The 15018-nt window shown below is 39.3% G+C and overlaps 1 protein-coding gene across 1 annotated transcript in view; it reads right to left on the bottom strand.

Moving 5' to 3' along the window:
• Positions 1–258: 258 nt before the first annotated feature.
• Positions 259–15018, bottom strand: part of c1ql4b (complement component 1, q subcomponent-like 4b) — a 17418-nt gene continuing 2658 nt past the window's right edge. The window contains exon 2 of the mRNA XM_023423414.2: positions 259–2747. Coding sequence (XP_023279182.1) covers positions 2568–2747 — 180 coding nt within the window. The 3' untranslated portion in view covers positions 259–2567. The remainder of the gene's footprint in view (positions 2748–15018) is intronic.

Below are 15018 nucleotides of genomic sequence, written 5' to 3' on the forward strand. Positions count from 1 at the left end.
TGGCCACTGAGCATATTATTCTGTATCAATGGAGCATCACCAGGGGTATGGCAGGTAGGTTTTGTTGGCTCTTATTTCTAATTTGTGGATGAGCTTTTTTCATCTGTATTTTAATCTATATTGCTAAAATATTGAGATTTTTGCAATCAAAAAACACCATCAGCAATGGAAAGTTATCACAACAGACGTCAGCACCTGCGGAGTCCTTGTTTGAGTGTAACGTATGAGGAGAGAATAAAGAACAATAGGAATGAAGGATAAAGGAAGAGTTGCTTTTACTCTCACTCAGTGACATCAAAATAATCCTGAATTTTCGTTTTTTATTGTGTTTCATGGTCTTCAAGGGCAGAGAAAAATCTATGCTGATTTCATACATAACGAATACACACAACTCAGCTTGCAAAGTACAGTGACAACAATGAATCCTCACTGCTCGTGAACAAAGGTAACAGCGCCAGAGAACACACACAGTAGGATGCAGCATGGCACAGAGGTTATGTAAAGCCACTCAGCAGGAATGTCTGTGTATAATACACAACGTCAGGATGTTTCTTTTTTTCTTTTTTCTTTTTTTTCACAGCACAAGAATGACAAGTTGAATAGAAAGTTCACATCCAAATCTCATCAGGGTACAGTCATGCTATCAGGCCTCAGGGTCGTATCTGTGTCACTCAGGACAACACAGTCTCTGCCGCACATTTTAACAAGTGTATTATTGGACCAACATGAAGCTCTCTTCTTCTAAAACTACAATAGATGTGTTCAAAGGAATTTTACATTTTACCCGTCTAAGCATAATATCATGAAAAAAATAGAATTGTTAAATATAATAATTTGGTTACATCAACATTTTTTATAATTTTTCTTGGATGCAAATTTTGGAATTACACGGTCACATGCTTCTGTTGTTTATTCCCACTGGTGTTTCCCACCATACAGAATGAACCTCAGTCTCCATTTTGGGAGCTTTTATTTACAGCAGTGAGTCACCTCCAGCTATGTACAAAGATTCACAGTCAGTGTCCTCGGTTGGCATCTGCAATTTCATTAGGTGAGGAACAACATTTGCATGGACTTCCTGCGTTTTCATCAGAAATCCTCGTCAGATTGCTGTTTGCATCACGTGGATCAGCTTGCTCATACAGCCCAGATTCAACAAGGGATACTGTCTCATGCATAAAAAATAGAAAATAAAATAGAAAATGTAAGGCACGGAAAATCTATAGGTATGATATATGGCAGTAAAACATCAACAACAGTCACCTGCATTTCAAAAACATCTTCACATGGGTACATTCACGGTAAAATTAAAAGAATAGTTTGACATTTTGGGAAACAGGCTTAATCATTTTCCTGCAGAGAGCTAGATGAGAAGACTGATATCACTCTCATGTCTGTACGGTAAACATGAAGCTGGGGCCAGCAGGCAGTTAGCTTAGCTTAGCATAAAGACTAGAAACGGGGGGGAGGAACAGCTAGCCTTGCTCTGTCCATAGGTAACAAAACCTGCCTGCCAGCAAAACCACAAATTATTTCCCAAAATGTCTAACTGTTTTTTTGTTATATATATTTTCATATATTCACCATACTACCCGCCCTAGATGTTGGGTTTGAGTGTGAATGAGCAGGTGAGGCTGCAGAGGAAGCCTCAGCTCATTAGTAGGACATGATGAGACTCTGTCATAAGCTCTGGCTGAGGGAAAATCTCAAAGCTAAACCTCAATATCGATATACTGTGTGTGTTAAGGGACTGTTACCGACAACTTGACGCCCCCCCCCATCCCCCTGTAACAGGAGTCAGAGATTGTGCAAGTCAAACTAACAGCAACGTGACGCCTTTTTACACCTCAACACAAACTGAAGAGTAAACACACACACACCCACACACACACACACATACACACACACACACACACACACACACACACACACACACACACACAGGCATGAACACCAACATACAGCACACTGGATTATGATCGTGGTGTTGGCTGTATCATCAGTTGCAATCAATATATTCATGACTTTTCTGGTTTGGTGTCTACGGCCATATTGAAAATCCATCTCACAGTGAAGGCGAGAGGCTGAAGCCAAATACACACACTTCGATTTACAGTCAACATTCAGAGATCGTTTCAGTCGATTTCAGACTGAGATGGTCATCTTGTCTCGGTGTAACAACTGATAGGAGAAGTTCAGTTCATGTGTACACGCCTGTGTGTGTGCGCGTACAAGCCGATGTGTGGATGTGAAACAGATGTTAATCGTGTGTTGTAACCATGCTTACACATACTGTTCATGGCACAGGTGACACAAGTGTGTGTATCAGAAGTAAATGTTAACTGGTAATATATACAATACTATATTCATTTTTACACAAATTCAGTTCAAACTCTATTTGTTAACTGTGATAATGTTATTTTATGTTTTGTGTACTGAGCAGCATTGAGATGACAAATTACATTATGGCAGCATGGCATGTTAGATGCAGAATGGAGAGGAGACTTTTTGCTTGATTACAGAGAGAGAGAGAGAGAGAGGGAGAGTATATAAATGTGAGTATACTGTCAGTCAGGGTAGATGAGGAAGCCAGAGAAGGTGCTGTATTTGTTGGTGTTTCCCCCATGAACTTTGCCGCCGTCCAGTTGTACACACACTTCGTCCCCCACGTCCAGGTGCAGGATGACGCTGTTTGAGGCATAGTCGTAGTTCTGATCTGCATCTTGAGCGATTGCACTGGCCCTCACCTGAGATAAAGACAAGAGATATGTTTGTAGGCTGCAAAGATGGAAAGCAATATTTAATTATTAGCCACAGGGAAAGCAGATAAACAATATCACGAGTCATGTGTTTATGTGGTTTTCGTGGTCTGTGTTGATGCCGCTGGACGACTGTGGCTTATGGTCTTAACCTGGCATCTTAACCCCTGAGGCACAGAGACATCCCATATGTTATGCTGATATTATATCTTTAATTCTGACAATTTCACACCATATTAGACAAGGATTTGATCCTTCTGTTTTAGTCTAGACTGAGTATACAGCAGTATAGAATTTGATGAGAAAATGCAATTCTCCACACTTTCTGTAATTAGTCTGGAGTTCAAGGTAAAGCTGCTGCACATGTTACAGAAATGAGAGGCAGAGGAAGAGGTTGAGAGCTGGATAAGGTTGGACAGAGGAGGAATGGGTATCAAGTCTTATTTTTAAATTTGCTGTGGTGAAATGACTTTTTCAAACCATATATCTTAAAAATCATGCTGCATCTCAAACTTACAATAATATGTCTATATTTATAGATTATTTTAATATTTAATATTTAATGTAAATTGTTCTTCTTTTTTTGTTGTTTCCTTTTTGTTCGGAATTTTGCAATAAAAATTAAATTCATATAAATAAATATGATAAGGAAAATAAATGAATCACAGGTTTTTCAAATGGCTTGATCAAGAACATACATTACTGTGTATTGGACGTGAGCGATTTTCACTGGCCAGTTTCCAATATTTCATTATGGGCAAACCGATTTATTGGTCTCAAATACCTGTATATACAAGTCTGTTCCCACAATCCCCTCTTCTCTTATTTAAATCACTGCTCCTTTCTTATTGCCCCAAAACATTAATCATCACCTGCAGTTGAGACATGTTTCACCACGATCATCTAAAAGTTAATGATGGCAGAAATATGCATATCTATGTTCCACATGAAGAAAGCAAGTATAACGCAATCCAGTGATGTTCAATGCACATAAATGATAGAATCCCAAATATTACAGAATAATCCTAGTAATAACCGACCATGTGACATGTTTTATATATAAAGGCTGATGATTCTAATAGGTTTATCTTTTTCATCTGTTCACTTTATCTGGATGTAACCGGTGCCATTTTATTTCCTGTTTCACTCTGTGATCTCGGTGTAATGTCATCAGTACAGATGCCTTCCTGTCCACTGGGTAGATAGATGAGATGTGCAGTGATCTTTGGCCTCAAACCTCCATCTGTGGGCACAACCTTTCTTAGTCGCTATCAATTTTTCCAGAGGATTGTTGATCTCACACCTGATCCACCTGTTGCAGAGAGGAGTCTGATAGGGATTGCTAGGGTGGTATCAGGGAAGACATCAGTTCATTTGTCAAGCAATTAAAACAAATATAGTGAATGCACACACATACGCATATTGACTGCTGATATATGGACATGGACTGATTAAGTTGTTAGTTTTTACAGTTTCAGTTCTTATTATTATTTCACTGGTATTCAGCTTTGCAAAGTCATGTTACACTTGTATATACAGTATGCATACAATGGTTAAAGACCTTAAGGTATATCAGCAACCTGTTTGCATACAGTTGCCATTGAGTTACACATTATGCTTTCACTCGGAGTCATGTTTCTGTCCACCAGATGAATGTAAGTCCAATATTTTCTCTTCTTTTGGTTCCGCTTTTGGTCTTAACCACATACTGTATTTAAGATACATAGCCACATACATAGACATAGCCTCTGTGACGTAGCCCACCGGTTTCTGAAGAGCGGTTTTGAAACCCTGAGTGGGCTGCTCAAAGAGGAGGCATGTGTGGGGCTGCGACTTGTTGCATGCCGGTTTGTGGCAAGTAGATATGCTCACCCACCTGTCAGTCAAAGCGGCATGCCCACGATTATGCATAACTTTAAGCCTTTTTAAATAGGTGTATTATATAAAACCAACCAGCCTCTAGTGGCCATTCTTTGGTGTTGGCTTCCTTTTTCAGCCCTGGAGGTTGCTGCTTGGTCTAACTACCTCCTGGCTGCTAAATGCTCCACTATGCTCACCAGCCAATCACTAGGTGTGTAAAAGTAAAGTAAAAACCAAAACAATGAGCTGAAAGGCTCTAAAGTGCTTTGCATTGTTGAGTGGAGCTACAGAGTTTCACATTACATACAGTCATTTGAGCAATTGTTTTTAGAAAGATATTGATTCATTATAGCAGCTTTAATTATGAAGAATCTAAATTACATTTACAGGGTGTGAGTCAGTGGCTCATGTCAAGCTGAATTCCAATTAGCATTTTAAACAGATTTGACAAACATCATCATTATATTTGATTTTTCAAACAAACATGAGAAAACGAAAGAGCTCCAAAGAAACAGAGACTACAGGAAATTCAATCAACCGAACTGAAATCTTTTTGAAATAAAAAAAACAACAACTAATATATTGAATGCTAAACATGGAGAAAGATGAACAGAAACCATGCTGTAGCCTCAAAATTACCAAACGATGTAATCAACACCCCTACAACACAGTTACCACAAGACCTTGACATTATATATACATTATATAACCATTCATAAAACTGGCATTAATGGCTGCCATCCAGCAATTGCTGGTATTCACAGCTGACACAGTAGGATGCATTATCTGGTGTGAGGACTACAGAACCTGGAGCAATTCCACAATTTTAAAAAGTGGTACGGTCTGATGAGTCATTCTTCACAATTTGATCTGCATCTGGACAGGTTTATGTTGGGAGGAACGCACTCTGATTAAACATGATGCTGGGTCTGTAATGGTATGACCAGCCATTTAAAAGGAAGTCGTTCCATCTGACGATTACTGTACATGTTTACATACCAGAGAACAAATATCACACCTCTAAGTGAGGATCCAAGAATAATGCTCCCATACAAGTTGCAATTAAGAAGAGGTTTCATGAGGACCAGGGTGAAGTCAAACACCTGCAGGAGCCTGCACAAGCACCAGATTTAATGTCATGTTACTCCCATCCTCATGTAATTGGAGTTCCTTTTCTAGACGCTCCAAGTATCCCAGGATTTAATTGAGTACACTCCAAGGTGAGAAAGCAGCTGATTGGATGAAGAGTAGTGCATCCCAGGTAATTATCTATTATTAATTATATAATGATTATATAATTATATTATTTTGTCCACTGTCATTCTAAGATCCAAGTCCAAAGTTGTTTTCGCAGCCAGCGAGCAAATCTCCTCATAATAAATTGTGCCATCATTGGGTAAGTAACCGACTATTCATGCAGACGATCCATTTAATAGTAGAAAATAAAGTACACAAGCGCATACATATTAATGAATGCAAATATGATACCCTCACTCCATCCTTGTCTTCTGCTCTGGGTCTGGGTCTGACTAAGGATATGGTCCATCATCTCCACCAGTCATCAAGCCTCCCTGGCTGCCTTGTGATCGCTAAGACAAATAAAATGAGACTAAAAAACCCATTTCCTCTCATCCTCCATCAGATAATGAGTTTCTTTCTTCCTTTTTTTTTAGGAATCTTACAATTATCAATTTGACTCACTGCGTTTCTCTATACAAGCATTTCTTCCATGTAGAAAAGGTGAACATTTTTATTCTGCTCCTTGAGACAGAAATTAATCGATACATTTCCTTTGTTTTAATTCAACTCACATCACTCCATTAATTGTTGTCTCTCCCTCCACACCTCACGCCCCTTCCATCATCCCTCCCCCATTCTCCACCCCATCTCTATCTCTTCATTCTGCACCCATCTATCCATCTTTTTGTGTCCTTACACTCCAATGAGATGCAGGTCACGCACACATTTTCTCTCCCCCACCATGGCAGTGTTGGCGGGAGCAGCAACTAAGTGTGTCCCTGTCCGGCCTAAATCGGATTGATTAACGGCATGCTGCTGTGGCAGGTCTCCTGAGGACCCTCCTCAACCCCCACCCACCCCCCTCTTGCCTCCTTCCCCATCCCCTCCTCACAACATCCCTCACCCCTCCCTGCCGCCAGATGCGGCAGGGCAGGCTATACATGGCTGCAGGCTACGGTAATTGGTAGTCGGACAGCCATGGCAGCTCCTCGCCTAATAGGTCCGACTCCTCAATAACTCCATACAATCACAATAAATAGGGGCACAGTGGTCAAATGGGCTCATGAAATACTAGCAGGAGGTCAGGATAAGATCCTGAGCAAACACACACACACACACACACACACACACAAAGAGAAAAGAGAACACACACTCCAGGTCTTTCCACATCTCGATAAGAGCAGTTCTCTTTCCTCTTTGTTTTTTTATGAATCTCAAGTGAACACCTGAGAAAAACTGCGCAGCATATAGGACATTTTGTTATTTTATACTGTTAAGACTGCTCTGCACTGAAGGGACTGCACAGCTCCCCTGAGGAGACCTAATAGGTTTTCGGAAAAATATAACAGCAAAGAGAATCTGACATCTTGTACATCCAACATCTGTCTACATGGTTGAACGGCATGATTCCCCTGACAATATGTTCAGCTGAGTTAGAAGCTGACAGGCTGCTGTAACTTGCTAAGAGTACAGTATAGGATTACAATTAAAACTGGTTTACCTCTCTATGTGTGCAAGGACAACAACATCACAAGCCCTCATTTTATAATAGCTCATCACGCTGCTGGGTTCTTCCTAACTGAATCGCCCACGTTTAAGGGTCATAACAAAAGTTGCCGCAGTGATATTCACACCATGTCATTGAAATGGCCTTTTAAACATGAACATCAGCTAATTATATTTGCCAGCCAAAAGGACACAATGTTATTTATGGCTTTTTATGGTTGACGTCCTTATGAGACACACAGGTTTACTTCGCCTCGACTCAGACAGTGTGAAGATGCTGACATTTAATGTCTTACATTTATGATTAATTCTTGGTTACATTCTCCTCCTATATTCCTATATATACAGAAACCCAGTGGACAAGTTAGCTATTTTATACATCTTATGCACCTGTTTTCAAGAGTGTGACATTTTAAATATTATCAGTCATCATCAATATTATGAAGTATAATGAATTAAATGTCATCTGAGGAATCTGCAATAAAACAGAGAGAAAAAGACATGAACATAATTTACAGTGATTAAATCTAGAACTTTAACCATTTGTACATTACACTACATTTATCTTAAAACTGTACACATTATTATTATTATTATTATTATTATTATTATATTATTATATATATATATATATTGTATATATATATATAATATTATTATTGTATAATTGTTGTTATTGTTATTATTATTAATATGATATATTATATTATGATTTAATAATAAGTTCTACTTCTACTCCACCACATGATAGGGAAATAGGGAAATATTGCACTTTATATTGCACTGCATTCATTGGACAACTGTAATAATAAGTAACTTGTCTGATTAAAATTTGACAATTACAAAAAAAAACGGTTAAAATAAAACTTAGTTCTGCCTCGACCAGCAACAGTAAAATGCTTCTTATGCAATGATGCATCAAGATTAATGATGCTATAATCTAAGGTGTGATATGTTCATTAAGAGCGGCCATTTTTCTACAAAACAAGTAGTTTTACTGTGATACTTAAAGTAAATTCACTGTTAAATCACACAACTTGATCTTATTTTTAAAAAATGGGGAAAGTAAGTAAATGTAATTATTACTAGGTATTTCATTCATTTTTGATGTCAATACAACAGAAAAATGGCAAGTGAACTTTACTTGTTCTCTCTGTGTGCTGGTAACAGTAACTCAAAGTGAGGCCTTTACTTCTTTGGTTCTTTTGCTCAAGCTCAGGATCTGAAAACATCCTCCACCTCTATGAAAAACATTGTAATATCTCGGACCAGGCCGAGCTGCTCACATTGCAGAGCGCTGTGACACTGAAACCAGCACAGAGGAATCTGCAGGTTCAGCTGCTGTCAGTAACAATCACTGGGAAACCTTGTTTTCTTAAAGTGGGCAGGAGGCACTGGGGCTTTGGGAGTGAAAACAAGAGGGAAAGGCAAATCAGGATTATTGTCAACAGTGGCGGAGATTGATAGCGACAAGGGAGTGAATTTCTCTCTGTTGGCCCAATGCTGTTCTGACTTGATCTGCTGCTGTTGGGGAGAAGGGAGACCCACGGGACAATAGAGAAGATTACACTTCCTCCACTTTTCATTAGGGGGGCGACATTAAATGAGGAGAGAGAGACAGAGAAAGGTGGGGGAGAGAGAAAGAGAGAGAGGGAAAATTGACAGTACAGAAATAATTCACTAAAAGTGTTAAATGCTCAATAAAATCTACATTTTCAGTTGTGTGCCACTGATTTGTGTGACATATTTAAGGGCGGACATGCTGTATTTCAAATTTTATTCCGCCAAAGATCTTCATCATTTTTATGTATATCAAGCCAATTTCAAACTTTGCCTCAGAGAAAACTGAAGGAAGGAGGGCATGGGGTAAGGAAAAAAGAAGGATAAGCAGTGAGAAGAAGGGTGTGGAAGCAGAAATTTGGATAAGGACACACAGACGGGCAAGCAGCTGCATGCACTTTAGCAGTCTAAGCACAGGATTCGAGTAAAGGAAGCCAAAGTTTAGAGGGGCTTTGAGTAATGGGGAGGGAGCCTGTTGGATAACAAACTGATCAAGCATGCCTATTTCAGAGGAGAGGGGGAGGAGTATGAATGAGGTTGGGGAGGTGGGCTGTCCGTGCAGTGTGTTGTTTTTTCGGTTTTGTTTTGTTTCGCAGTGGCGCCTTGATCCTCTGGTAATAAAACTGACAGGATTCATTCACTGTGATGTACAGACCTCTCAGAGCGGAGCGAGGCGATTGAGACGGGGCGTCTTAAACTTACCTGGGGGACCTCTGAGGGTGAACTGAGAGAGAGAAGAAGGGCAATTGAAATGGCCCTTTTTTTTTTTTTTGTAAAAAGCTGCTGTGTTCTCTCAGCCTCCATCCATGTGTACCGGCCTGAGGTATCCTGTTTCTATACCCTGGTCCACATGTAACTCTTCTCCTGCACTGCAGACTCACACTCTAATTGGCATACTAAATGCTAATATTTTGCCATGACACTCAAGACCCAAGGTGTCAAGATGTTGATTAGAAAGTCTCTAATTGGCTCTACCCTGAAACCTTTGAGGGGAGAGGAGATGCCTTAATTGGATATAAATGGGTTCTGTGGAAAGTCTACCTGCAGAGCATCAGCTAGAGCAAAGCTTCAGCTCTGAAGTTAAACTATGCTATTCCTTTATATGACATATTGTTGACTGTCTTACCTGCTGTGGATGCGCAGTATGCGACAACACAAACGGCAATACTCAAAAGCAACTAACTGCCAAACGCTCATCATTCATCATATAAAATGTGTCACAGGTCAGAAGTTAATATCCATCAAATTCTGATATATCTACTCTTAAAAACATTAATATTCCAGAATACATATTGGTTCAGCCATTATCTAACACTGTGAAAACCTGAGGTTTATAAAAGAAAAAAAAACCCCTGCTTCCTTGATGAGGAGAAATAATGATATAATGGGAAGGCAAAAGGAAAGCACAACAAAGGCATGACAAAAACACCGTAACAACCAGCCAACCAGCCTTTAGTCTGCAGAATATAATGACTTAGGCCATTATAACAGAAACATATAGTTAAATAATGGCTGTGTGCATGAACATTCATATAAATGTGTGTGTTCTTGAAGAAAAAGACAAGCAGAAGAAACAAGGGCAGGCAGCAGGGTATGGAAGAGGATTCTTTCTATTTGCTCTACATGAAATGCTGTCTGAAAGGACAGACTTTTATCCCTTATCACGAAATGTTAACCATTATCATTGTGTCAGACACCAAAGCAATGCAACGCACAAAAAAATTCTTGAGCATGAATTATTCTACCAACACACACACAACTGTTGGGGAGGGGGGAAAAAATGGAATCCGAAAGTACCAAAATAAAATGAATTTGAAACTGTCTAATGAAGTGCCGCATGAGGTCCACACTGACACCTTGCCTGACATACTGTAATTAGCAGCTTCCACCTCTTACAGTAGCCACATCACACCTACCTTCTGGAGGCGAGCCATTTCTTTTTCTCCTAGTTCAGTCCCAGCTTGTCATCACCACAACTTTTAAGTGGTGTATTTAATTATCAAATTAGCTCATATACCTCATTAGTTAAACCGTTATATTGCCACCGAAACCTCGGGTTTCAGTTGGAGTTACATGAAAAAACAAACAAACAATGATTTGTCGAGCTTTTGTAATAATCATAGTGAAAATAATTTGTTTGCAAAATATTGTCTTTGCTGTTTGTCGCTTATTATTTCGCTCGCTCATCTCTCACAATATAACCAATACACTATATGCACCTTCATCAGAACCTGCATCTGTTTCTCTTACCTGTGCACTTTTGATGCACCTTTAATTCAAAGATTCATCCTCCACTTTTAATTGATCTTCTAACCTTCACACCTCACATTGTCCAATCAGAGCATTTTGTTGGGCTTTAATAAGGCACCGCTTTGTCCACCAGTCCAGTATAGGTCAGATCCAAGCTAATGCCACTGCCACAAAATGAGGTTACCCAGTGTCAATAGATGAGATACTGAAATGCTACTACGACACTGATGTCATCAAAACTACAGTGTGTGTGTGTCTGTGTGTGTGTGTGTGTGTGTGTGTGTGTGTGCGCGTGTGTACACTACAGACCGACTAACTGACCAACTCAGATTCACCTATATTGGACCAGCTATAAATATTCATACTCCCACTCCATGCTCATCACTGTAAAGGGCAAAGTACATATTGGTGGTGAATTATATATCTTTTGAAAAGGTCACCTACCTCAACACCAATCTTTTGATGATTTATGGGACACTAGGAGTGAAGAGGATTCTCTGAATTGAGACATTCAGCTCTGCAAACTTGGTTTAAACTTGCTGATCCGTTACATGTTGAGACAATCATTTAGCAAAACGAGAATCCAGGATGTCTGATTTGTTTCATATATGTCAGTCATGTGTCTGATTACACTGCTTTATCCCCTCTCCTCAACTCCTCCCTCCAAGGAGGACAGAGGACGCTATATGTTTCCTTTTTTTCTCATCCTCCTGTGTCCTTTCTTCTGCGAATATCCATCCATCTCTCTCTCTCTCCCTCTCTGTCAGCCCACTTGTCTGCATCCTGCCTGTCTCTGCAGTGATCTCTCCCCAGGATGTGTCTTATTCTCAGCTCCCTTTGACAAGACGTTGATCAACACCATGCATATCAGTCTGACAATACACACACACCCACACACGCATGCACACGTACACACACATCTAACCATGCCGTGAGATACACCATAGACAGACACAGCAGACTTTAAAGGACCAGATCAACATTTGGGAGAAAGAAAAAAAAAAAATCACTTTCAATGCCAGTCTTACAGTAAATATGTAGCTGGAGCCTGTTAGCTTATTTTAGCATAATAATTCAGAACATATCCTAAAACTTAAACTGCAAATTGTTGTCTTAACACTACAGATTAAACAAACAAGGTATAACATGTTAAATTGTAGTGTTGGGCAGTAACACAGTAATAAGTACTTCAACAATGTTTATTAGTGGTAGGTGGATTTTGTTACATTCGGACATTTCAGGCTAGCTGTTTCCCTGGCTGCCAGTGTTTGTGCTATGCTAAGCCGCTGGTTCCTGCTTGATATTTTCCTCACAGACATGAGAGTGGGATCAAATTTCTCATCTTAACTTTTAGCAAGAAAGTAAATAGGCATATATAAGTGCATTCCTTTACTCATAAATGTTCTCACTCATTATCCAATTATCACAGTGAGTGAATGTCATCTCCCAAAGCTGGACAGAGTGAGCAGAATAACCATTTAGAAAGAGTGTTACAGTAATAGTAAGGAGTAATTTGCTGTTGAATGTCTTTACAGTCTCTCAATTGACAAACTTTTTCAATATTATCCTCAAGGTTTTTCTCATTGACCTGGCTGGTTCACTTTGCTCCCAGAGCACTTGTCTATTCACAGAAAAAAACAGCGAGTGCAATGAAACTGTGAGGGCAAGATCAGCACTGAATTGGGTTAAATAATTTAGTTGATGGAAAAGATAATTAATGAGGAAGGAGTCAATAGCCAGTGGACGGTAAAAGTATGTGTGTGTGTGTGTGTGTGTGTGTGTAAAGGAGGGGCACAGGTGGGGGGAGAAGATCTCATCTAAAGGCTATGAAAGATTTAACAGCAGGAGAAGACAGGAATGACAATGTCTGTGAAGACACGCAACAAACCAAGTCCTCCAATTATATCTGGCATTTAACTGTCTGTCCTCTTTACTCTGCACTTTACGCACATCCCATCACATCAATGAAATGAGGAATAACTATTTTTATGGACTTGATCAGTCACATAAAAGATCTATAATGATGTATGTATTCTGAGCAGAGAACTCAAAAACATTAGAACAGATGTCAGTGAAAAATACAGATGCCCATCGATCTGGTGCGGAGAGGCATTTCAAGATAAGACATTTTCCTTGTTTCCTCCAACTATAGCACATTTCCAATGTAAAAACCACTTTGCACTTTGATGCAAATTTTATCATTAACTTGGTGAATTTCTAAATGTATTAACTTTTTTGATAACACATTAATCATCTCAGTCATTTTTCAAGCCAAAAGTCCAAATTATCTCTTTCTTCATCATCTCAAATGTGAGGATTTGCTGCATTTCTCTATATCATATTATTGTTGAGTTTTGGAGAGTTGCTCAAGTAAAACAAGCAATTAGAAGATGTTGCCATGGACACTGATTAGCATTTTTCTGCTATTTTTTTTTTAATGTATATTTAACAGATTAAAAGGTTAATCAATTCATCGGGAAAAGAATCTGTAGATTCATCATTTATGAAAAAGCCCTACTTTGAAATCTGCATCTGGATCTAAATCTGCACAAAATACACATTGTGATGGGAAATCATGGTAACACTCACATGCCACATTTTTTCATACATTTAGTAGGTCATGAAAAATTGTGTAAATACTCTTGAAATCTGGCAGTGCTAATAAATGTTTTAAAAATAAACTGGATCGGCACCAAAAATGTATGTGTTCTTTCTTGGCCCATGGCAAATCTTTGGCCAGATTTTAATCTGTTGATATGTTTTTGACATATCAAGCTAGCTAACAAACAAAAAGACCTGGTGAGCATGGGTGGTGCAGGGAGAAAGCTCCTGTCCATCACTGCAATGACAGTGAGTTTGATTCCTTGAGCAGACCCAGTGATGAACTGTTCGTTGTTGTTGGCAACATCTTAGCCTTGTTGCATTGCAATGAATGGTGGTAAAGTCAATGAGGCCAGAGGTACTAGTGACTCCTACGGGTTGGGCAGTAGTTTAGCGTGAACCTCAGCTAACAGCAGCATTAGCAAGAGAAAGTGACAAAGACATTCAAAAACATTCAAAAGTCGAATAAAACATGAAGCCTGATGGTTTAGACTCATGCTACATAACCTCAACATCCAAGGTTGAATTCTAGACGTGGATTTGTCATATATACTGTAAAATAAAAACGAAATACCAAAAAATAAATTTACAAAGAAGCATGATGGCTATTACACATACTGAAGAACAATATGTAACAGAGAAGAATTAGGAATTAGGAAAAAGGTTGCCATGCTAACTGTTCAGCTACTCCCCTGCCATATTCTTACTGGTCCACATACTGTAAAAGTATTTTAAGATGGAGATTCAACAAAGCACATCAGTGAACAGCAGCCTAGCTGGGTGATGGTCTGCTCAGCATGATATTGCTGTCAGCTCATGTGCTGTTTGAATTATGTGTAGAGAAACCACCGTCGTACCATCAAACACTCTGTTCAGTTTGACTTGGCTTGTAACAATGCAAAGCATTTTTTTTCTTCTTCTTCCCCAGGATGTCACTCTTCTGTTCTGCAGCACACATGTCAGAATCAGAGTTCCTCAACAGAGTGAGGGCTTAGTACTTCAAGCTTGTCACGGATCTCCAGATGGAAGCGTTCAAGGCTTCTTCCAGGCATTTATACTTGTTTATTTATTAGTGTTAAAGCCAGAGTTCCTCAGAGGACAGTAGCCAGCTGTTGCATTTTGGCTTTGTTCCACCGAGACGTGGAGGATTGTTATCCTCTTGATCGCTTTGCTGTCAATCTCTCTCTCGCTCCCTCTCCCTTTGTTTGCAAGTTGTACAATTAATTACAGTTTTGTTTTGTTT

This window comes from Seriola lalandi, unplaced genomic scaffold (assembly GCF_002814215.2).
Source record: "Seriola lalandi dorsalis isolate HSWRI2012SDOR001 ecotype SW California unplaced genomic scaffold, Sedor1 jcf7180002054692, whole genome shotgun sequence".
NCBI lineage: Eukaryota > Metazoa > Chordata > Actinopteri > Carangiformes > Carangidae > Seriola > Seriola lalandi.